The sequence below is a fragment of the Lepidochelys olivacea genome (genome assembly GCF_965140295.1).
Source record: "Lepidochelys olivacea isolate rLepOli2 genome assembly, chromosome: 10".
NCBI classification, from domain to species: Eukaryota; Metazoa; Chordata; order Testudines; family Cheloniidae; genus Lepidochelys; species Lepidochelys olivacea.
This window is the reverse complement of record NC_140420.1, coordinates 45,975,232-46,000,900: the sequence shown is the minus strand read 5'-3', so window position 1 is coordinate 46,000,900 and position 25,669 is coordinate 45,975,232. Positions and strand designations below refer to the sequence as shown.

Below are 25,669 nucleotides of genomic sequence, written 5' to 3'. Positions count from 1 at the left end.
GATTACTTCTTGTCCTGCCCTCAACGGACATGGAGAGCAATTGATCACAGTCCTCTTTATAACAGCCCTTAACATATCTGAAGACCATTATCGGGTCCCTCCTCAGACTTTTCTCAAGACTAAACATGTCCACTTTTTATAAATTTTCCTCATACGTTAGGCTTTCTAAATGTTTTATCATGTTTGTTGTTCTCTGGACTCTCTCCAGTTTGTCCACATCTTTCCTAAAGTGCAGCACCCAGAATTGGACACAACACTTCAGCTGAGGCCTCACCAAAGCTGAGTAGAGCAGAACAATTCCGTCCCATGTGTTACATATGACACTCCTGTTAATACACCCCAGAATTATAGCCTTTTTTGCAACTTCATCACATTGCTGGCTCATGATTTATGATTCACTCCAACCCCCATCTCCTTTTCATCAGTGCTACCACCTAACCAATTATTCCCCATGTTGTAATGGTGCGTTTGATTTTTTCTTTCTAAGTTTAGTACTTTGCACTTGCCTTTACTGAATTTCATCTTGTTGATTTCAGACCAATTCTCCTATTTGTCAAGGTTGTTTTAAATTCTAAGCCTGTCCTTCAAATTACTTGCAACCCATCCCAGCTTGGAGTCATCCACAAATTTTATAAGCATGCTCTCTGCTCCATTATTCAAGTCATTAATGAAAATATTGACGAGTACCGAACCCAGGGCTATCCTCTGCAGAACCACTCTAGATAGGCCTCCCAGTCTGACAGCAAACCATTGTTAACTACTTTTTGAGCACAGTCTTTCAACCATTTGTACAACCATCTTTATAGTCATTTCATCTAGACCAAATTTCTGTAGTTTGGCTATGAGAATGTGAAGTGGGACTGTGTCAAAAGTAGGGCCGTCAAGTGATTAAAAAAATTAATTGTGATTAATTGTGCAATTAAAAACATTATAATTATTAATCGCACAATTAAAAACCATCATTATTAATCGCAAGATTAAACAATAATAGAATACCATTTATTTAAATATTTTTGAATGTTTTCTACATTTTCAAAAATATTCATTTCAATTATAACACAGAATACAAAGTGTACAGTGCTCACTTTATATTTATTTTTGATTACAAGTACTTGCACTGTAAAAAAACAAAAGAAATAGTATTTTTCAATTCACCTGATACAAGTACTGTAGGGCAATCTCTTTATCATGAAAGTTGAACTTGCAAATGTAGAATTATGTACAAAAAAACCTGCATTCAAAAATAAAACAATGTAAAATTTTAGAGCCTGCAAATCCACTCAGTCCTACTTCTTGTTCAGCCAATCGCTCAGACAAACACATTTGTTTACATTTGCAGGAGATAATGCTGCCCGGTTCTCGTTCACGTCACCCAAAAGTGAGAACAGGTGTTCTCATGGCACTGCAGTAGCTGGCGTCGCAAGATATTTCCTTGCTAGATGTGCTAAAGACTCATATGTACCTTCATGCTTCAACCACCATTCCCGGAGACATGCGTCCATGCTGATGACGGGTTCCGCTCGTTAACAATCCAAAGCAGTGCAGATTGACGCATGTTCATTTTCATTATCTGAGTCAGATGCCCCCAGCAGAAGATTTTGGTGGTTCAGGTTCTGTAGTTTCTGCATCAGAGTGTTGCTCTTTTAAGACTTCTAAAAGCATGCTCCACACCTCGTCCCTCTCAGATTTTGGAAGGCACTTCAGATTCTTAAACCTTGGGTCGTGTGCAGTACCTATTTTTAGAAATCTCACTTTGGTACCTTCTTTGCGTTTTGTCAGATATGCAAATCAACTACTACATGACCCCAGGAGGAGGGACCAAAGCTTGAGCCCACCCAAGCCCCACCACCCCAGGTGGGGGGCCAAAGCCAAAGCCTCCAGCCCCAGGGAGGGGGCCTGTAATCTAAGCCCCAGCACTCAGGGCTGAAGTCCTCGGGCTTCGGATTCAGCCCCGGGCTTCGGATTCAGCCCCGGGCTTCGGATTCAGCCCCGGGCTTCGGAAAGTCTAAGCCAGCCCTGGTGACCCCAGTAAAATGGGGTTGCAACGCACTTGGAGTCCCAACCAACAGTTTGAGAACCGCTGCGCTACTGCACTTGTATGAGGCGAATCGAAAAATACTATTTCTTTTGTTTATCGTTTTTACAGGGCAAATATTTGTAATAAAAAATAATATACACTTTGATTTCAATTACAACACAGAATACAACCGATATGAAAATGTAGAAAAACAACCAAAATATTTAGTAAATTTCAATTGATATTCTACTGTTTAACGGTGTGATTAAAAATGCGATTAATCACAATTAATTTTTTTTAGTTAATTGCGTGAGTTAACTGCAATTAATTGACAAAACTAGTCAAAAGCATTACTAAAATCAAGATATATCATATCTACTGTTTCCCCGTAGCATTAGGCGAGTAACCCTGTCAAAGAAGGAAATTAGGTTGGTTTGGCTTGATTAGTTCTTGTCAAATCCATGCTGACTATTCCTTATAACCAGAAGACATCTGGTCAATGATCAGTCCCATAATCATAGACACAAATACTAGCCTTGCTATGGCAATCTCATGGATAGCAATGAGAATTCTGCACAAAGACTGAGGGGAAGATGGGACCAGTGATTGAGAAGCTAGAGATGGAAAAGGCCCATCAAGTCAGAGCTGTTCCCTAGAATAAATTACCCTGTGGTCTGTCTGAACCATTCTACATCCTAGCAGAATGCACAGTAGGGGATATGGCCCTGTGATTCAGCCTGCATTTTCACTTACTTGGTTTCATTTCAGTGCTCCTAGTTCTTCCAACAGCACAGCTAGGGTACAAATCATGAAGCAAGTTGCCCAGAAAAGCTCACAAGGCAAACAATGCATACATACACAAGCCAAGGGATAGCGTGCACAATGGATAGCAGGACAGTCCTGGGAAAGGTGGGTCTGAAGGTGAGATCTGGGGTAAGAGAGAAGGTGCTCAGTGGACAAAATCTGGGAGACAGTTCCAGGCCTGGGAGAAGTGGGGGCAAGTCATGAGTGGGAGGAAACACAGGAAGCAGTGAGGAGAGTATATGAAAGATGAAGAGGGGACACATGACAAATTGGGGGATGCTAACAGATAAGGGAGTGGGGAGATGAAGAGCCATTGAAGGAAATACTGTAGAAGCCAGCAAGGCAGGAGGAGGATGGGAAAACACAACATCATGCAGTTCTGCCAATCACCATTACCCACAGGAGACTACGGCCAATTAGGAGCCAACACAACACATTCCCTTGAGCTTACACAACCCTCTCTCTCTTGCACGCTGTATGCTGCTGACTCATTGCTTGCCTTCTCCAAAGGTGAGGCTGCAAGGGAAGGGGAGCTGCTTGCCTCAATCAATGGCCAACATTGACATCTACAAACAGGAGAGGTGAAGGAGCAAGGAGAGGACACAATACATAAAGAACTCAGCGGCCTCTCTACGCCACGCCTCAGAGCAGAGTACTGCACAGTAAGCCAGAGACCATCCCTGGAAATACAACTCAAGTCCTCTGTAGTCAGAGAAAGTATAGTCTAGGGAAAGTATAGTTCTAAAAGGACCCAATTTGCAGAAATTATTGAGCACCTGCCCTGTGAAATTCAGGCTTCTTTAAAGTTAGGCACTCAAAAATCATAGCGGGTTTGGAATATTTAGGCCAATCTCTCCTGCACAGAGGAGAAGAACATTCCCAGTCCCTGATAGCATGGGGAGGGCATGGCTACCCCATAGCATAGAACTCATTTCCCCTGCAGGGGAGCAGAGCAATATTATTATTACTGCATATGCACATTCAACTAAGTTCTGCCCTGAGATACACACACGCACAAGTCCCACTGAAGTTAGAGAAAAGTAAATGCACATATGCTATCTACCACTAACTCTGCTTAAGGTGGCACAGAGGACTGACAGCTCCTTGGCAAGCCTTGGCTCTGACACAGAACCACCACAAGGTAAATTTATCCATGTGGCCTCAGGGAGACTATGGTGGGTGCAGCCCGCTGTCAGCCTGAACAAGCGGCTGTGTGGGAGCAAAAGACTGAAATCTCCATTGTCATCCATTGACTCTGCCCTGCTGGTAGAGGAGTCTGGCCAGTCTGTGGGTCTCTCACACAGTTTCACCTCTCATTTTATTTTTAGTCACTCCAGTGATCAACCTGAAAGGAGAGAAGCAAATGCTGGCATTGATCTTGGCAGGGTGGATTTGATTTAAATCAAATTGATTTAAATCACATCAGGAAGACTCGATTTAATCATGGATTTCTACATAAAAGTGCATTCTTGTTGGTTGTTATAACCTTAATACATATTCTTCACAACTCAGAGATAGATGCAGGTTTCGTTTTTAGAAGGTACACACTATACATTTTTAAAGTGATTTATTTTGAAAACTTTTCAGATTCGTTTTACAGCTATATCATAAGATGAATGATTGTTTGGTTATTTCATTTACCAAAGGTAATTGAAGCATATGAAGTCATTGGGAGGTGAACTATCTCCAATTCAACAGGTTAATCATTAATATTTGGAGGATTTTCTTGCCACGCTGTATTAGGAGGAGAACATCACCAGACAGACATTTAAATTGTTTTATTTAACTAAAACAACAACGTTGTATATTCTGGATTTTTTCTTCAACAGCAAACATATAATATTTTAACAAAACAAGCATATAAATTTTTGAATGTAGTTAAACATTAAGTTTTTAAATCAGGTTTGTTTTTGTTAACTAAAATAGTTAAATGAAATATATTTTTTAAAAAAATCCCAAAAGTAAATCGACTACGTCAGCCAGGTCAACATGAGAAACTTAAAATATTGGCTTCTGCAGCTAACTCTGTCCTCTTCACCTTAGTTTTCCTGTTTGTTCATAATCTGGAAAAGAAAAACAAACTTTCCTGCTTTTTCAGGTCCAAATGATTTCTCAATTTGGAATAAATTAGTCCAAAGGAAGAAAATATTCTTTCTACGCCAGCAGAAGAAGCTACTGCTGTTAAAAGTGGGATTATCACTTCTACAGTCTCTGAATCCAAGTGCTTAAGTGAATTCCACCAGTTCACAGGTGTGACTTTCTTTAAAACATCACCAGCAAACTTTCTTGAATGGTTCACCCTTAGCTCTGAAGTTTATTATAGTTGGTATTATGGAGGGATGATTGCTGGATGTCCGTGTCATAGCCAACTCCTCCTCTTCAGCAGTTAAGGTTTGACCCTGGTACTGAGTATTGAGAATATTTGCAAGAAAATGAGCTGGAGACAGTGCTTGTCCAATTTGTTTTTTTAATGCTTGTAATTCAACTCTGTCATCTTTTTAAGATCTCTCTGTTCCATTTCAAATTTCAGCAGCATCATTAATAAAACAGCTGTTTCCCTGCATTTTGTTCAAGGCTACAGAAATAGGCTTCAAGGTACTCAGCATGTGTTCAACATTTCTCTTAAGCCCAATGTTGAGCACTTTGGCTGTGACAGGGCCATCTATTTTTTCATGATTTTGTTCACAAACTGTCATCAGTTTAGGCCAGTTCTTGATATAGTGCTCAAAACAGCTCCTGAGTTCCATCGAACGTCTTGGGGGAGAGTTAGCTTGGTTCCTCCCACTTTTTTCAGAGCAGCTGCTGTAAAGTGGTTGTTACGGAAGTATTTTGCAATTACAACAACATTAGCCTTTATTTCTGGAACACTGAAGTCTTTGGCTAGGTGGTGCATCAAATGAGCACCGGAACTGTATGTTATTAACTTGGGACTCTCTTCACTCTCTTCTAAATAATTTCTTCTCATCTTGGATACATTTACAGCATTGTCTGTGACCAAGCTGCGTACTAGACACTTGAATTTTTTTTCACAGTTTGTTATAGCTTTTACTGCTACTTCTTGTAAGTATTCTGCTGTGTGTGCATTTCCTGATGTATCAATTGTATCTGTAAGGAAGACATTCCCTTCTTCTGTTGTCACACAAGCACATACAACAGGATCATTGTGGACATTGCTCCACCCATCAAGACTCAGGTTAACAATTTTACCCTCTAGACCTTTTGCACACTGCTCAATTTCTCTTTCATACATTTTATCCAGCAATTTGCCTGCGGCATCTGCTCTGTTGGGTGGACTGTATCCTGGTCTTAATGACTGAACCATGTTAATGAAGTGTGGGTTCTCAATCGTACAGAAAGAAGAGTTTGTTACATAAACAAATGGGGCAATTTTTTCATCAATTACCTCTTTTTGTAATGTGCTGGTTCTTATTACAAACTTATCTCTAGTTGTTTCTGGATGATGGAGATTTTTTTTTTCCTTTTTTGCTACAGGTGATATACTGTGGCTATGTGACATACATGATGTGACTGAAACAAGGAACGCGGGGGGTTGGATGGGGCAGGAGTCCCGGGGAGCGGGGGTGGGCAACAACCCCCTCGTGGGGTGAGGAGGGAACCATTTGTTAAGATTTTGGCAGCTCATCACTGGATATGGTAGATCTCAAATCAATGAAGGTTACACTCAGAAAGACCTCAAGTCTTCTGGAATATGCTGCTCAAACAGTTTCACTTTTGTTTCTACTGCCTGTCCCTCCCTTCTCACATTTATCTCCAGACTTCTTCTCCTTGTCCAGATCTATTCCACCCCCAACAATCTTCTATTCATTTAACTTTTTGAAACTTTGCACTTTTAGAGAGAGGTAAGGGATTGACTCCGTGTACACAAATTTGCAGAGCGACAACAAGGTTGAGATCTGTTATTTCACACCTCTATATATTATTTATTTATTTAAAAACATTTTTGCTGTTAACAAGCATGTTATCTCTAGAGACACAAATCCACAGTTTGAGAACTGCAAAACTAAGCATCTCTGATGGTATCTTCTAGACTGAGCACTGAGTCCTATTGGGTAGATAGAAAGATTAACCTAAATAATCTATACAGAAGCCCCTGAAACCCCATAAGATTGGGTCTCTAATCAGTGAACTATTGGAACTCATTTACAAAATTTTTCTTAAACATTACATGAATATATTGTCTCATGCTATAGAATTAGAATTTATAATCCCTCTACCATGATGAGATATCTTTGAGCTATAATGTATCTTAATTAAAACTATCTTTAGAGAGGATTTTCCTCAAAAAGCATTTTCTAAAAAAAATCCAATTTAAATTTAAAAAATCTGATTTATCTATTTATTTATTTTTTAAAATCATTGATTTTTATCCACCCTGGATCTTAGATAGGGGAAGAAGGAACTCACGTAAATGCCAGTTTGGATGCTGGCCTCTGCCCCGGAGCACTCCACGGTTATGTCAGGCATGCAGTTAAGCAAATCTTGCACCATGCAGGCCATGTCCTTTGGGGTCTCTTTCTTTATCTGAATGGTGAAATCTGCCCCAATCTCTTTGGCTTTTTCCAGGCGGGAGGCAGATAAATCTGGGGAAGGAAGAAATAAATCACAGAACTGCAGCTGGCTGACAAACGTCATGCAAGAAAAGATGTCACACAGAGAGGCCCTGCAGCAAGCATGCCCAGTGGGGCACGGACACATTGCACGCACACAATGCAGGCACATTGGGTGGAAAAGTCTGGTTCAGAACTCCCCCAGCCTGATGGCACACGGATTGGGTAGGAGATCAGCTCTCCTCTCTGGGCTGGTGGGGAAAGACGTGTGACAAGCAACTTAAAGGCACAAGAGATGCCAACGGGACTCTGGCCACAGATAAAGTTGCCTCTTTCAAAGATGCTGAGGTCTTAATACTCTAAAGCCCACAGACAAGTCATTCTGACCAGGGCATGTAGCAAAGGTGCAGCTGCAGGCACCTGACAACAATGGGGTTCTCTACAGATGTAACATTATCCCCATGGTTATTCATGATTTGTACCGAATTAGCAAACTGCCTAGAAGCCCTGGCTCCTCTGTGCTGGGTGCTGTACAACTATGGATAAAAGAGGGGGTCCTTGCCCCAAAGAGCTTAAAATCAACCTATGAGACAAGAGACAGTTGGTGGAGAGGGTAAGTAGATGGGAGATAATGTAAGAACATAACAAAGGCCATACTGGGTCAGATCAAGGGTCCAACTAGCCCAGTATCCTGTCCTCTGACAGTGGCCAATGCCAGGTGCCCCAGAGGGAATGAACAGAACAGGTAATCATCAAGTGATCCATTCCCTGTCACCCATTCTCAGCTTCTGGCAAACAGAGGCTAGGGATACCATCTCTGCTCATCCTGGCTAACAGCCATCGATGGACCTATCCTCCATGAATTTATGTAGATTTTTTTTTAAAAACCTTTTATAGTCTTGGGCTTCACAACATCCTCCGGCAAGGAGTTCCACAGGTTGACTGGGCGTTGTGTCATGAAATACTTCCTTTTGTTTGTTTTAAACTGGCTGCCTATTAATTTCATTTGGTGACTCCTAGTTCGTGTGTAATGAGGAGTAAATAACACTTCCTTATTTACATAAGGAGCACAAAGTAACAGCGAGAAAATTATGAAGAAGCGTAATACGCAGTGATCACAGTCTACCAGCTGCCTAACCATAACTTGACTTGCTAGTGAATTCAATACCATCACTTTGGCAGCAAATGCATGGAGACCAGAGCATTGCTAGGAGCCTGGCATTAAGGCATATTGGAATTCTTCTTAACCTGAGGGGGGTCTATCCCTTTGAGGCCAGCACACTGTAACATGGTTGAGAAACAGGTGGTGGGGAGGGAAGTCCACAGAACTGTTAGGAAAGTTTCCAAATCTCTTCTAAGGGTTTCCTTTAGCTTCATGTTCTCTGGGTCTTTGGGGAAGAAATCCGCTCTGAAAAGGTGGACAGTATCCATGCATCGCTGCCAGATGCAGGACAGTGGTGAAACCTTTTGGTTCCCGTGTGTAATAAATCATTGCGGGCTATTTGCTAAGGTGCAGATGACCGTGGACATCCTCTCTTCACATGAAGTCAGGCAGCCAAGCCTGGGGGAGGAAAGGAGGGAAATCCCTCTTCCTGATTTTGCTGTGACACCAGTTTCATGGTTGGATTCCAAAGATCCACCTACATGAGGATGTGGAAAGGAAATCAGGGAGAGGCCACCTGTATCCCCTAGATTGCCTCCTCCTCTTTTTTAGCATTATTTTTATTGGGCCATTGCACAGTTGCTGGAGGATAAGTTTGCTCTTTTCAGCCCTTCAGGGACAAAGACAGCCCTTTGAAAGGGGAGGTGTACATCCCCATCAAGGAGAGGACAGGCCTGGGGGATATCCCCATCAAAATCCTTGGCCTCATCCCAAGAGCAGGAGAGCTGGGGAAAGGCTCTGAAGCAGAGGGACAATGACCCATTTAATAACCAGGGCAGGATCTGGCAGCACTTAGAGGTCCATTCCTTATTGATGGGGAGCAGCTAGGAGACTTGCCTCCATAGTAAGCTTGGGTGTCTGGCTCCCTCCATCTGCAAGTACCAGTCATAAGAACGGCCATACTGGGTCAGACCTATGACCCATTTACTCCAGTATCCTGTCTTCCAATAGTGGCCAGTGCCAGAGGCTTAAGAGGGAATGAACAGAACAGGGCAATTATTGAGTGATCCATTCCCAGTCATCCAGCTGCAGCTTCTGGCAGTCTGCTCGGGACACCCAGGCTAGGGACACCCAGAGTGTAGGGTTGAATTCCTGACCAAACTGGCTAACAGACACTGATGGACCTATCCTCCATGAACTTATCTAATTATTTTTTGGACCGAGCTATATCTTTGGCATTCACAACAACCCCTGGCAATGAGTTCAACAGGTTGACTGTGCATTGTTTGAAGAAGCACTTCCTTTTGTTTTAAATCTGCTATTCATCTCATTGTGTGAGCCTTGATTGTTGTGTTACGTGAAGGGGTAAATAACAATTCCTTAGTCACTTTCTCTGCACCAGTCATGATTGTATAGACCTCTGTCATACTCCCCCTTAGCCGTCTCTTTTCTAAGCCAAACAGTCCCAGTCTTTTTCATCTCTCCTCATACAGAAGCCGTTCCATACTCCTAGTCATTTTTGTTACCTTCTCTGTACTTTTTCCAATTCTTATACATCTTTTTTGAGATGGGGCAAGTAGAACTGCATTGCGTGGGTCTGCGTCCTTTATTCTACCTCTCAGCTATTTATGTCCTGCTATAGACGCAATAGGCAAATATCTCCACAAACAGATCAATTTGAAATGTGCAGATAAAGAGTTTTATAGGCAAATATTTTACAAGTATAAGTAAAATAAAATATTTCTCTGGGAAGTGCAGTAAAACATGTCTAGGCAAATAATGGGTTGGAGAGGCGTTCCTCCTAACGCCAACATGGAAAATATTTTCCTGAAGGCAGCCCGCCTCCTAAAGTTCAAAGAAGGGTAATCTCGCTCCTTGCCACATATAATACGGGAAACATTTGAACAAGACTGCCCCATAGTGGGCATTTCTGAGCCTCTTGCTGTCTGAGTAACAGCATCTGTGACACAGGTGGCTTGGGAAGGCCCAAATGTCACGGACAATTACAGAGGCCTCAGTGATAGCTTCACAATCTGAAGGAACTCAGTGGATGACTAATCAAAATTTGTCACACTACGCACAGATTTTATTTCTATAGCACCTCAAGGGTGCCAAAGCACTCTGTAAATTATATACAGAGCAAACAGCACATCGCTCAAACACAGTCACCTCTGGAGGGCGGGGGAATGCAGCAGCTGATCAGCAGAGCACAGCAAAATAATATAATAATTCAGATCAGAAAGAATACTATACCAAATGAAATGCAGGAGGATTTAGAGAGGAGAATGCAATTACCTGGCTTGGAATTCGGCACAAATTCCAAGGTTAGCACCACTACTCTTGAAGAATGTGTCTTTAATTAGCAGATGGAACATCAGTTTTATGCCTCAGCCTGAAGACTGAAACAATAATTGCAATGCTGATGAACATCCATACTCCTAGTTGTGAAGGGTGCAGGTGTATCCTCCTAGTAGTTTCCATTTGGGGGCTCTGGCCTGGGGAACATTTCAGTAAACCTGTGCTAATTAAGCACAGTCCTATTTATATCTCCCTTTACCGGTCATTAAGATGCAGAAAGAAAAACTGGACGAAGAACAGGTCTGCTAAAGACACCTACATACATACACCAGGTGATGATCTTCACATAGGCACCTAGCATAGCTTTGTCTTACCACCAGGCAGTTCTGCTGCTAATTTGTACAGTGACCTGCCACACAGAAAGAGCAGCCTTTTTAGGACATGTGAGAATGAGGCAGCATTTTAAGGATTAAAAGAAGATCTTACCAGTGATTACTACCTGGGCGGCACCCATCATCTTGGCAACGAGCAAGCAAACTAGCCCAATGGGTCCTTGAGCAATAAGGAAGGAAAATAAGATGTCAGAATACAGGAAAATCATGATCACTGTGAAGTGAGTGTAAAGCTCACTGCACTGGGGTTATAGCAGTGCTCCATGGAGGACTGGTACTGGGATTACGGCAGATGTCACGATCCGCTGCAGTGCATTGAGAATGGCAGTGGGCATGACTGTTATTGTTCCAGGTTTGGAGCTGGCAGTGAGGAGAATACTGTCAGATTCCTAGGTATCTTGCTACCACCCAAACTGCCTGTTTAGCCACAACACGCACTTCAAATCCATTTTGGAGCAGGGCTGGCCAAAATGTGGCCAAGGAGTGCACTGCTGACCCAGACCACCCTCAGCCTCAATACAGAGATGCGGGCCATGGAGACCAAGTTGTCAGCACACAGTGCTCCATCCTGAACCTAGAAACCAGGCTGGTCACTCTACTGCATTTCTCTGTGACAGAGCACTCACGACAGGTGGGAAGCACAAGGTGGGTTATTCCATACCAGCCCCACAGATTAAGACTTTGGATCCCAGAGTGACTCCGCCTCTTCGGCAGGCATGGATTCCCACAGAAAGAGGTTCAATGAGGGCCCCTTCTTCAAAGGTGACGTTATCTGGAAGCCTGCAAGAACCAGAGACACAAGCAACCGCCACAATAGGGGCTTTTAATGGTGGTGGGGTGAAGCTAACCACGTCTGCAAAGATTAATGTCTAAACTGTGCTGGCAAAATGCCCTTATAATTGGAATAAAACACACACCTGTGCACTGCATAAGAGGCTACTATGCAGCAAAGTACCCATCAGCCTCTACAATCTCTCTTTCGGCAGGCACAATTTAGGCACCCACCCTAGAAAACATAATGCTTGGTGTTTGCTGCAATGAGTCGTGAGGATGTTCAGCAATGTGCTGTGGGGATGAGGTCTGCCCTGCCTTTGTGGATGGGTATGGGGGAGAAGGCTTCTGCACCTTCAACTTCTATCATTGTTCTATTCCTGGAGGAGAGGGGGAATGTGCTGCAGATCATCCTCTCTTCAGGTTAATAAGGGAAGTGTTCCCTAAGTTACTCCTGTCAGACCCATGAAATGCTATAGCTTGCAGAGCTGGCCACTTCATCTCACAAAGCAAAGCAAAGGGACATATGATCAGACATCCCCTTATTCACTACCCCATCATACCCTATTGCTGGCCACTGACATGTGGGAAGTGTTTCAACCAGTGGGTTGGCTTGAGATTCATACAAATATTTGGTATATACAAAGAGTTTAACATTTGGTAACTAGGTCCTAGCACTCACTCTCCCAAGAAGAATCGAAGGCACTGACTCTCCATAGTTAGCGGAGTAACTAACACCTGGTCCAAAGAGGGAGTCAAATGCCCCCAAACCACAGTGGTAGTGTCTTGTATGCAGTTGGAACAGGAGTAAATGATGACAAAAGGCACATGGCCAGAGGGAGACAAACCCAATGATTCTGCTATAAGACAGATACTTCTGAGCTGCTGCAAGAGAGATGAGCCCCAGCCCCCTGCTGCTCAATGCAGCCATCCAGAAAATCAGTAGGCAAACCGAACCTCTCACAAAACAGGCACTGGAAACTGTATTTGAAAGGAAGTGTTCCATAAAATGGGGTAGTGGAGGGCAGAGACAGCTGACAAGGCCTCTCCTTTGAGACAGCAGAGGGGCAGCCTGAAGTCAGAGGGCCAGATTCTGATCTCAACTGGGTCAGCGTAAAGCCAGAGAAACTGCTGACTCCCACAGCAGCTCTGTAAATCAGGGCACTTTTACTTAGGAGATAATCTAATCTAAATATAGATAATCTAATCTAAATATAGATTCTGAGGGGTAATTCTCGGCACCTAAGCTTGAAAGTTTTAGCCAAAGTATCTTTCACAGAATCATAGAATCATAGAATATCAGGGTTGGAAGGGACCCCTGAAGGTCATCTAGTCCAACCCCCTGCTCGAAGCAGGACCAATTCCCAGTTAAATCATCCCAGCCAGGGCTTTGTCAAGCCTGACCTTAAAAACTTCTAAGGAAGGAGATTCTACCACCTCCCTAGGTAACGCATTCCAGTGTTTCACCACCCTCTTAGTGAAAAAGTTTTTCCTAATATCCAACCTAAACCTCCCCCACTGCAACTTGAGACCATTACTCCTCGTTCTGTCATCTGCTACCATTGAGAACAGTCTAGAGCCATCCTCTTTGGAACCCCCTTTCAGGTAGTTGAAAGCAGCTATCAAATCCCCCCTCATTCTTCTCTTCTGCAGGCTAAACAATCCCAGCTCCCTCAGCCTCTCCTCATAACTCATGTGTTCTAGACCCCTAATCATTTTTGTTGCCCTTCGCTGGACTCTCTCCAATTTATCCACATCCTTCTTGTAGTGTGGGGCCCAAAACTGGACACAGTACTCCAGATGAGGCCTCACCAATGTCGAATAGAGGGGAACGATCACGTCCCTCGATCTGCTCGCTATGCCCCTACTTATACATCCCAAAATGCCATTGGCTTTCTTGGCAACAAGGGCACACTGCTGACTCATATCCAGCTTCTCGTCCACTGTCACCCCTAGGTCCTTTTCCGCAGAACTGCTGCCTAGCCATTCGGTCCCTAGTCTGTAGCGGTGCATTGGATTCTTCCATCCTAAGTGCAGGACCCTGCACTTATCCTTATTGAACCTCATCAGATTTCTTTTGGCCCAATCCTCCAATTTGTCTAGGTCCTTCTGTATCCTATCCCTCCCCTCCAGCTATCAAATCCCCCCTTCAGGTACGAATGAAAGTTCCCTTCCCCTGCAAGAGGAGAGCTGCCCCATGAATCAAAACAGTGACTTTCCAGGAAACACTGACATCAAATAAAAGGAAATTCTCCTAACAGAGCAGAAATACTGTCACAATCAGCTACACTCGTCTGACAGTGAAGAATAGGCCCTAAACAGCACGGTCTAGTCCTAGCCACCACAGTGTCTCCAAAAGCTGTTTAGGACCCCAGTTTGAAGAAGCCCTCCTCTGCCAGACAGCAGCAGTGCACTCTAGTGGACAGAGTCAGGAGGAGGGACAAACCTTTTCAGATTAATTGTATTTCATATTCCAATGCTGACATTTCATTAGGTACCAAATACAAACCCAGATGAGAAATGGCCTGTTTGTTTGTAAACAGGAAAATGTCTAGTTTATTGCAGGAGAGATTTCTGAAGAAAATCAATAAACCTGTGTGTGATGTTATTGACAGGAACTGTGACTGTATAGATCATTGTTGCAACCAAGATCCTATAGTTGCACCAAATCTTGTACAAAGGAGGTCAAGTAAGGTGTCTATGGAAAGGTCGTAATTTGCTGGTCATGATTATGCTGTCTGTATCTGTGTATCATTTTTGTATTTGAAGTTATGAATATTGGCTATGTACTTGTATCTCAATGTGTTTTATTCTAAGTAACCTCAGTGAAGCATTTGGTCAGCTTCTTGAGAAAGGACTATTCTCAGTAAGTGCCTAATCAAGAAATACTTAACTGATAATGGACTTTGGGAGACGACAATCCACATCTAAGCTTTCCTGGGAACATTCAAACTAACATGTAAACAATGGCATTGGCCTGCAAAAAGCTGAATCATTCATGGACATGTGACTTGCCCAGATGGCTACAAACTCCATCTTGTTGCTGTGATTTTGTACAGAAGAACAAAGGAGTTTCCGCCCACAAGAGAGAGAATATAAAAGGCCCTGGAAGCCTCTCCATTTTGTCTTCAGCTGGCTCAAGAGATGGCCTCTCCTCCCCAAAGAGTTGCCTGAAAGAAACTGGGACAAAGGACTGTAACTACGGGGGTGTGAGTGATTGCTGGACCCAGGCCATAAACCACAACATTGGTCTGAAAAGGATTGGGTCCAGACTAGGAAGGAGTCTAGTCTGTGAAAGAAGCTTATTGGGACATCTCTGAGGGTGAGATTTACCTGTATTCAGTTTCATACTGTATTAGGCTTAGACTTGCATGTTTTGTTTTATTTTGCTTGGTAACTTACTTTGTTCTGTCTGTTATTACTTGGAACCATTTAAATCTTACTTTTTACACTTAGTAAAATACCGTTTTGCTTATTAATTAACCCAGAGTAAGTAATTAATACCTGGGGGAGCAAACAGCTGTGCATATCTCTCTATCAGTGTTATAGAGGGCAGACAACTTACGAGTTTACCCTGTACAAGCTTTATACAGAGTAAAACGGATTTAATTGGGGTTTGGATCCAATTGGGAGCTGGGTGTCTGGGTGCTAGGGACAGGAGCACTTGCTAAGCCATTTTCAGTTAAGTCTGCAGCTTTGGGGGTGTTGGTCTGTGTTACAGCAGATTAGCATAACTGGCTCAACAAGGCAGAGTTCTGAAGTCCCAACCTGGCAGGGAAGACGGGCTCAGAGGTAGCCTCAGCACATAAGGTGACAGTCCCAACGGGGGTCTCTGTGATCGAACCCATCACACTGTGCTAAAGCAGACTACACTCTATTGCTTTATGGACCTAATCCTGCAGGATCCTTGAGCAACTGATTTTTGGGGTAATTTTGCCTGAGTAAGGATTTGGGTCTCTGATAAAACTACCCCAGGGCTTTATCAGTGCAATCACTGGTGCTATGCTGCATACTGAAGTGATACTTTGTGGGCCGTGTTTCAGAACAGAAGCAGGCCAGGACTGTGCACAAGGGTGTACATGTCAGTAATTTGTCTGAGCAGTTACTAGTGGGGGAGGGAGTTCACTAATCTATCTTTTTAAGGATTCTATATTGCTGCTCATTACCAGGGTATTTAATCAACTCCCAGAAAAATCTGATTGATGAAACAAAGTCCCAAGTGGCCTTCCTGGAGTCTTCAGCCTTTTCCAGGGGGGCGCTGTGCTTGGGGTATGAAGTGATGATAGTGACACATGAAGAACTACCTAGATATTATAGCTCTGTGGAGAGTTAGCACCACATGGGTATCTGTGTGCCTGCTGCCAGAGTGACAACCAGTTACATGTGTACACACACAATCAGTCCATCATCCAGTCTCACATTTTGAAAACCAAGCCCATAACTTCCTAGGTGAATGATTCCTGCTCACCTGCCATGAGCCATGTAGTTACATTAATAAATGCTTTCAAAGTGCCTGGATATACTCACATGGAAGGTGCTAGTGAAAGGCAAAGTGTGATTTTTATTATAACCTGAAAAAAGGAACCAAGCCAGATACTAGTCTCCTCCCTGCGCAGAGCAGGGTACTGAGAGTCTGTTGGGGCTCTGTCGCCGGTCCACAGGGTGAATGTGTGCTTCAATTAATCCATCTAAAAAGAGGGATCATCATACTTAGCTACCTTGCAAAGAAGCTTCATTCATTAATGTTTGCAAAATGCTCCAAGGCCCTCCAGTAAGAGCACAAAGTCCTGTCACTACGAGACAATGATCCCAATGCAGAGGTCCATTTTTGACAACCCAGCAAACATCAGGGATGCTATTTCTAGAGCATGCACAGGCACAAATGAAAGAAGAATGTTAGTCCCTAGCGTTAGTGAATTTCTGGATTTACAGATTTGTTCTTTCTTCAGTGTACATGGAACTCTGTGTTCCACACAAGCCTCCAAATGGGAGCAAACTCCATAGATTAAATATCTACATGGCACTGCCAACAGAGTATTTCGATGGGGTGGATATGCTGGACCCAGTTCATTCCTGGCATGACTCTACTGAAGTCAGAGCAGTTATGCAGGGATGAATTTGGACTGCTAGGTTTTCTAATGCTCCAATTCAGCAAAGTACTTCAGCACATTCTTAACATTAAGCTTGTGCTTAAGTCCCAGTACAATCAAGCAATATGGATGCTCATACGCTTAAATGTTTTGCTGAATCGGAGCCCAAATGAGTTTCTCTGACAACCAGGATGTGACCTTTGGCACCAGTGGGGTCAAAATTGTCTTCAGTGTTGCACAAAGGCTGGATTAGCGGGGGTACTGGCAGCCTGGGACAATCAGAACCAGTCTAGGTCTTCTCAGTTAATACCTGAGCAAATCATATTGCAGGTTTAGCAGTTCTTGCAGTGCTTTCTACAGGGCAGCAAGGGGCTGGCTCTCCTTGATGAATGAGGGAAAGCCCTTCCTGGAGTTTCCAACAGCAGAACCCAAAAAAACATCAGGCCTTACCTTGCCTTATAGAAATGAGAGCAAAAAGAGAGAGGGTTTAAGAAAAGGACACCCTTTGGGGTTAAAGCAGTGATAAAGTCATAGGAACTCTGCAGGAGAGAAAGGTCTAACAAGTTCCTGTCATAAAGTTCTCAGATACCACAGTCAAGAGTGGAGATAAAAACAAAGACAAACAAACAAATAAATAAATAATCCCTAGCTCTTCTACAGTACTTAGCATCTGTAGCTCTCAAAGTGCATTACACAGAAGGTCAGTACAAAGGAGATCAGATTAAGGTCTAGATCACATTCCCAAACATTTCGCAACCAGGCATCTGAACCCTACCTATGCCAGGGGCATCTAGGGAAATAACAAAAAGCGCTTCATGTAACTAGATTACTATCCCCATTGTGCAGATGGCTGAGGGAGAGAGGGAGGAACAATATGGCTAACCCCACACAGGGAGTGGTTATTTGTAGGCAGGGGGCGTGTGTGACTGACTTGTAGCAAAAGCTGGCATTGTGTGCATAATATCGGCACAGGTTTCCATCATCGGGAGGTGTCGCACAGAAGAAGATAGTCGGAGACAGGTTGTAGCGTCCGATTTTGCAGAATTCATCGATGTCTCGCGGAGCACCAGGCTCAATGGCCACTCGATCGCCTGAGTGAGTGAAAGGAGGGTGGGGTGAGACAAGGAGTGTGTGGGCACTGCACCATGTGGAGATCTGAATGATCAAGAGGGATGCCAAGGAAGGGAGAGATCTACCCTGTTCTGTAAACACCCACTGAAAGACAAAGACTTCCTTTGATACACTTCAATCTCTTTCCCTAATGCCATGCTACAGAAGACTCAACACCCAGCCCCAGGGACCCAGCCACACACAGTGTTCAGCATTACAGAAGAAAATATAATATGTAAGAGGCAGACAAACACTAAGAGGATGCAGGCTCAGTCACATGCAGAGCTACCTATATCTTCCCCTTCGTCTAATCACTGTAAATTGGCTGATTTCCTATTCCCATCAAAAAGCCAGCATTTGTCACGGAGTACCACTGAGTGGCATCTGAGATCTCCTGCAATTAGGAACTAAACGGAAACACCATGCAGGATCTGTTGGCAAACATTGGATTTTAATGGCAATCACTGTACTTGCTCTCCAGACTGACAGTTATGATGGGGAGGTAGGCTGGGCTTTTGGTAAAGACCTGGAAGTGCATGTAGGAGTCAGGAGATCAGACTCCAAAATCCAAAGAGCACAAAATCCCTTTTCCCCCATGTGGGAGAGCTCCACATTGCCTGACCCAATCCTTGGACAGCTCAGAGTGGAAAAAGGGCAGTTGTTCACCTGCTCCACAGTCAGGTTTTCTGGAGCTCCACAAGGGAGTATAAGAGACTTGTAAAACATCCAAAATGCTTCCAGCCCTTTTCATTCAGCACGAGAAATCTAATCACTGGGCAAATCCCTCAGTGAGGCTGTGGTCATCTCTCTAGCTCAGGGGTCCTGCTCAGGATGTCCAGGCAGATGGTCATTACTATTGTTTATTAACTGCAGAGCATTCAGCACTGCACAGAACACAGAGAAAGGTTTAGTCCCTGCCCCATAGATCTAACTCTGGGGCCAAACTCTGCTCTGAGTTACACCTATTTAAATCTAGAGTCACTCTACTGAAGCCAACAGTCACCCCAGATTTATCATGATGTAAATGAGAAATAATGTACCACGTTTCTTACTAGGCCAGCACTTAAATATCAATGCCAGGTGTCCCCAACTTCTGGAGCACGTACACACAGCAAAAGGAAGTTACAATATTGAGTTAACTGGCTTAATAAAAGGGCTCACTAGCAGCAAGAGTGACTCACATGCATGGTCTACAAAGGCTTTATGTTCTTGCTTGGATTGCATGTTCAATACGTGTCCATTAAATACACAACAGGATATATGCAATATTCAGATCATATCAGCACTCTTCAAAAGGTCAAAGCAAGTGATTCCTAAGAAGTGCCATGAAGTCAGCTGTCCAACGCGAGCGATGGATGGCAGTGAGCCTTGTCATTTGTGAGGAGACAGTGTTGGCCAAATCACAACAGATCTCAATCTGCCCAATGTACTGTGCAGTAAAGCAGGGACAGGAGACAAAACCCAAGAGGAGCTCCTTTTATTGTAACATCTTACTCTAGGTTTGATTTTAAATAAAAGAGAGCTAGACTTGGCTTGAAAGGGCTGGTGGTTGGTTAGGAGGATTTGTGCAAGGGGTGAGGAGGGCAGTGAACAAACATATAAGGACAACAGCTGTATTTTAGGTAGATATAGGTGCAAACCATAACACTGGGACCCAGCTCTGGCTCCTGAACCCTGAGTCCGGTGGTGCTGGGATCTGCACACCAGTTTTAACCCAATATAAAGGCAGAGTCATTTATGAAATTCAAATCCAAGTTAAGATTTTCATCTAAAGCCCTTATCTGGCCCCCATTACCATAGTACCCCAGCATCTCACAATCTTTAACGTACTAACCTTCCCAACACCCCTGTGAGATAGGTGGGTGCTCTTATCCCCACTTTATAAAAGGGGAACGGAGGCAGAGGGAGATTAAGTGACTTGCCCAAGGTTGCCCAAGAAGCTAGCATAGCAGGGGACTGAGCCCAGGAGTGCTGAGTTCCAGGCTAGCACTCACACCACTGGACCATCTTCCTCCTCTTTTTATCACTTCCAAACTGAAGGCTTTGGCTCAGCCTTCTCTGGTTTGCAGGATTCCTAATGTTTCATCAATGCACATTTAATATTTCCTAGCAGGCCAGCCTCTCAACCTCATCACAACAGAGAAAGTACATATCAGGCAACCGTCCACAAGATTCAAGGAAACTGCTCACCTGACTTCAGATGGGTTACTGATGACCCCACTTTGATGATGGTTCCCGATGCCTCATGCCCTAGCACCATGGGCTTCTTTACAATAAAGTCCCCAATTCTACCGTTCTGCCAGTAGTGGACATCAGATCCACAGATCCCGACCGAATGCATTCTCAGCAGCACCTCTGGCAAAGAAAGAAAGAGTCATAAACCAGAGACCAACTGCATGAAAGACCTCTGCAGCAAGGTGAGGCATCTGCTTGGCAAAGGCTTTAAAGACTGACAAGGAACTTTCCTACAGAGAGAAGAAAAGGAGTACCTGTGGCACCTTAGAGACTAACCAACTTATTTGAGCATAAGCTTTCGTGAGCTACAGCTCACTTCATCGGATGCATACTGTGGAAAATACAGAAGATGTTTTTATACACACAGGGATGCATCCGATGAAGTGAGCTGTAGCTCACAAAAGCTTATGCTCAAATAAATTGGTTAGTCTCTAAGGTGCCACAAGTACTCCTTTTCTTTTTGCGAATACAGACTAACACGGCTGTTACTCTATTTCCTACAGAGGAACACTAAAGGGGGCCTATATCCTTTTTTGCCTCTGTATATGTACAGGAGGCCTGGAAAGGAGCTCAGTTCTTTCAATAAAATGTTTTTTTCTCCCTACTTATTTTTCATTAGAAAGCTGCAACATGTTAAGTCTTTGATTCCCTTTTATGTTGGAGGACTCCTGGGCTGACTCAGGATATGGACTGAGAGCTTTGCTTGCAAGGGTTTGAATTAAAGCTGTGTTAGGAAAAATCAGAATTTAAACAATCTGAATAAAAATTCCTTCCCCTATCAATTAATCAAATTTCATTTCCCTGGCATTTGTGATATCACAGGAATTGCCAAACCAAATCAGACCCATGATCTATCAAGTGTATCTCTGATATGCAGCCAACCCCTTGACGCTTAAGAGGAAGGTGTCAGAAAACCTGCAGCAGGAAGTAATGTGATAATCTGTTTTTAGGGAAACCTTAACAGTGAGAGGTTGGCTTTAGCCCTGAAGCAGGGCTTCCAAAACGCATTTATTTTTATACTCCATAATTCTATCAGCTCTCTAGTTACCCACAGAGTCTTCCAGCGCACACACACATGCTGAACTTCTAATGCAAAAAATAAACAGAACCCCCTTGCCACTGAACCTTTAAGGAAAATAAACCACAACAACTTTCAGACTTTCTTTATATGCCATTAAAAAGGCATAAAACAGCACAAGCCTGATTTCTTTTAAATCTTAGCAGGTCACCCTTAAGAACTGTGCTGCTAAACCTTTCCTTTGTCTCTCTTACAATTCTGCAGTCCCTCAATGTCACTCCAAGTAACATTTTCAGTCACAATTTTGCTCTCTCTTGGGAGTCACTGTTGCTCAGGGTTACATGGTGATTTGTAGAGCTTAGTTTAGAATAATCATTACAAGGAAACATTTTCTTCAATAATTTGTAGAAAAAAAGTTTAATAAAAACACTGCCAAAATATTTAACAGAGGAAAAAAAACTACTAGGGTAGGATTGTGAAAAGCACTCAGCATTGGCTTAACTCTCCTCCCGGTGCAGTAAACGGCATCTTTACCACTGATTTCAATGAGAACAGAATTAAGCCTATGCTGAGACGCTTTTGAAAATCTCATTCTAATGTTTATAACTAGAAAAGACACTAGTGAACAATCCTGCACTAGCCCAGGAGTGGACTAGACAGGTTTCAATAGGTTTTCCATCTTCTTCCTCCCTCTATTTCTTTACCTTCCTAATCCGTTCACCATCATTTACTAACATGTTTCATAAAAGTTACACATTTGCAGTTACATCCTATAGGACAGTCGACATTTATGAGATACTTACTGAAATCTGAACATTCTAGATAAGGATCTAAAACTTCCAAGAGCTTAAAATAAAAGACATCTCTTGTAAATGAAGGCAAATGTAATCTAAGAGGAGAGCTCTAGTCTGGGTGCCAAATGAGATCTTTGATTAAATATGATTCACAGGCCTTCGACCTACTTGACTAATATTCAGATAGAATGGGGTACTATGCATTTGAACGCAGCAATAAAGCACATATACTTCAGGGTTAGGGTAATAGACAAACAATCAGATTATCAAAAGGAAACTATGTTTAGTGTTTCTGATCACATGATAAGTAGCCTGAGTCATCAAAATCCCAATGCAATTTCCATTTTACAAGGTTGTTATCTGAATGAGGCCAGAATGGAGTTTCTAGCTATTTTTTCCTTCTCTAGTTTCTATGGGCCCAATCCTGAGAAGTGCAGATCGTTTCCAACTCCCATCAAAGTCAATGCTCAGCACCCCTTTTTGATATCGTTCTCTTTCAGAGGAAGGTAATATGAAGCACACAAACACTGCTGGTTATTCAGATATTATTAAAATGACCTAGTCTCTCGCCCAACTTTATTTACACCTTCTTCCTTCCCAGTGCAAGTCCCATCCACTTACACTTCAGCAGAGTGGATTCAGGTAGGTCTAAAGGAAGAAAACTAATTTTCTAAATCTTATGCATCATTTCTCAATAGGACCCTCAGGACTGTGTCTTTCATAAATTGTTATTGTTCCCAGATCTTGTCAACCGAAAACATGGGGAGAGGGATTTAGCTAACTCCACATACATTTCAGATTTCACCACCATCCCCTCTCAGATGGATGCAAGATTTGACCTGCTCCACCTATATGCTCCGTTTTTGAACAATGTTATATGTTATCATAGACGCTATAGTTGGTTTACAGGGGGAGATCAGAGAAGGGCAAATAGAAAATTTAGGAAGAAATTACACTCAAAGAAAACCACAAGGTAGAAGGCAGGCAGTCACTCTAGAGACCTACCATTGGGACCTGGTTCTGGGACCGGGCGATTTTCCTATAGGGAAACAAACAAAAAGCATTCAGTTTGCATTAAAATTTGGGGCTGCTTTCTGAGAAATCCCTAGAATTTTCTCCAGTATATAAGTAATTACAGTAACAGGATCATGTCTTATATACCAAACTTCCCTACAACGGAATAGGACTTGTGGTTTCAGTTGAGCAACTTATCCCATGATCCAAAAAACTCATCTTCTGAAATCAGAGTGGCTTCAGATATTCACAGTAAACCAACAACTTTTAAAGACCGTCAGGATTAAATGTTCCTTTCTAAATGCCTATTCTCACGCCCTTCTCTTGTAATGCTATTATTGCTGAAATAGCTGTCCCTTGAGATCGTTATATGAATGAGGCATTATAAAACCTGAATCATTGACCAATCACAGGGAAAACAAAACAAAAATTCCATGTGGCTGAGGACAAAAACACCATCTTTTCCCCCACAAGTGGAACTAATGGGAGCATGAAAGAAGCAGGATACAGTGGCTATTTAACAGTGTGGAGCCTGAGCATCCCAGGAAAATGAGCATTACACAGCTACTTTGTCATATATAGAAGGGCTCAGCTACAACCCTGGGTCACTTTTCACACCAATAAAAGGTAACCTATATGTTGGCAGGACTTTTACCTCTTCTCTCTATATTTATATACTTACCTGGTTCCCAAACGTTGTGGTATCTGAGCTCCTCCCAAGTATTCAAAGAAAAAAGAATAAGTCCTTAAGATTTCACTACACAAGGAGGTTAAACAAAATGCCCACGTACAAAAATAAACATGGTGCTTTCAAACCCCTATAACTGACTCTGTTCACAGGATTGGGAAGCTAGTGTACAATGGGGAGGAAAAGTGGATTTCTGAGTTGTCGGTAGATTTGCTGCAAAGTTTCTTCTTAACTTTAAAAATGAAAGTGGGGTGGTTGCCATTGTCTTTTCAAGTTGACTGGAACCAGCCCAACTCCCAGATGAAAGACTTCCATTGACTGCAATGGAAACTGAATTGGTCCTTCACTGGGACTAGCATAAGAGCTGTATAATCTGTTTGCTTAGAAGTTATTTCATTATCAAAGGCATACATTGTGTCCTACACCCAGTTACTCCCACACATAAGCCCGGGCATTGGACCTTTGAAAGCAGATATTCTTTCCTAAAAGAATTTCCAATTTAAAAACTCCATAAACACTAAACTCAATATTTGACATCACTATCACAGTACGAAAGCAAAGTTAAAGTGAAGAGAATTGTGTTGTGTTTGGTTTGATTTCACCTCACTATGTTTATTTTTTGCTGTACCTTTCTGCAAAGATGATTTAAATTTTTAGTCGATAAGCAAATATTACTTTGGATTGAAGAAGTGGATTGTCTTGTTATGATTGTCCACAAAGCATCAGCTCCAACAGTCATGTACAGATTACCACAACAGGGCACCAGAGACACCAGACTTACCACCCATTTTAGGGAAATATTGTAGTATCTCTGATATCTCTGTGAGGCAAATGCTGACTTTTTAGTGGAGCCACTGCACTACACTTCAATATAGATTCTCAATCCCAGCAGTGCTTTTGAACCCACCCTGCTGTTTTTTGCTTTCCTTGGCTCTTTAGTAGCGTAGGGCATAAAGCTTGGGGAAGGATGAGATTTGATTAGTGTGATTTAATGACTGTAAAGTCAAATAAACATGGTGGGCCTGATGCTCATTTACACCGAGATCCCTTAACACAGTCAGAGTGATTTAAAAGTGAATAAGTGTAAATGTGAATCAGATCCAGTGTGCGAGGGGACAGAGAAGTGGGTGGGGCGGAGTTATGGTTGGTATTGCACCTGTCCAATACAAAATCATTGACTCCATAAACATTTCCAATCTCACAGTGAAGAAGCTACTGTCTCATACTTGCACAAAGCATGAGTAACTACACATTGCAGGAAAAACAGTACAGCATGCAAAGAATTGCTCGAAGAATTTCATTGTCACATGGCGTAATGAAACTTCTGCCTCTCACTTTTCAGTAGTTTCTTTGTAACTCCCGAGACTTCTGCAAATTCTGTTTCTGTGCCTGCTGCTGGAGAACAGAATCCCCTCAGAGATGTGTTCCTATCTCCCAGACCATTAAAAGCTGCCACACTTCCAGGTTTTCACACCCTTTCAGGATGGAAGACAAAATTTTCTTTCTGGAAGACATTTGATTCAGCCTCCGAAGACTCTCTCCTTAGACTGAAGGTGCTTGGAATGGCTGAGACAGTCACTGATGAGATCATAAATGCCCTGGAGGCGTTCATATGTCAAGTTTACTATTTGAGATCAACATTACAACACTTGCAGAGCTACATTGGTGGCTGTTTTCCAAGGATCAGACAAATGCCACGAAGGGGTGCATTTTTTACCTGCTATCGAGAACCTCATCAAGCAAAGGAATGGCTCCAGTATTACTGAGC

The 25,669-nt window shown here is 42.8% G+C and overlaps 1 protein-coding gene across 2 annotated transcripts in view; it reads right to left on the bottom strand.

The window, feature by feature from the left end:
* SORD (sorbitol dehydrogenase) overlaps positions 1-25,669 on the bottom strand; it is a 39,108-nt gene that overhangs the window by 9,270 nt on the left and 4,169 nt on the right. The window contains exons 2-7 of one of the 2 annotated variants that reach the window (XM_084640788.1): positions 23,205-23,238; positions 20,343-20,507; positions 17,974-18,133; positions 11,843-11,961; positions 11,276-11,341; positions 7,247-7,422 (exon numbers count right to left, since the gene is read on the bottom strand). In XM_084640788.1, coding sequence (XP_084496914.1) covers positions 7,247-7,422; positions 11,276-11,341; positions 11,843-11,961; positions 17,974-18,133; positions 20,343-20,507; positions 23,205-23,238 — 720 coding nt within the window. The remainder of the gene's footprint in view (positions 1-7,246; positions 7,423-11,275; positions 11,342-11,842; positions 11,962-17,973; positions 18,134-20,342; positions 20,508-23,204; positions 23,239-25,669) is intronic. The other variant, XM_084640789.1, reaches the window with a different exon arrangement.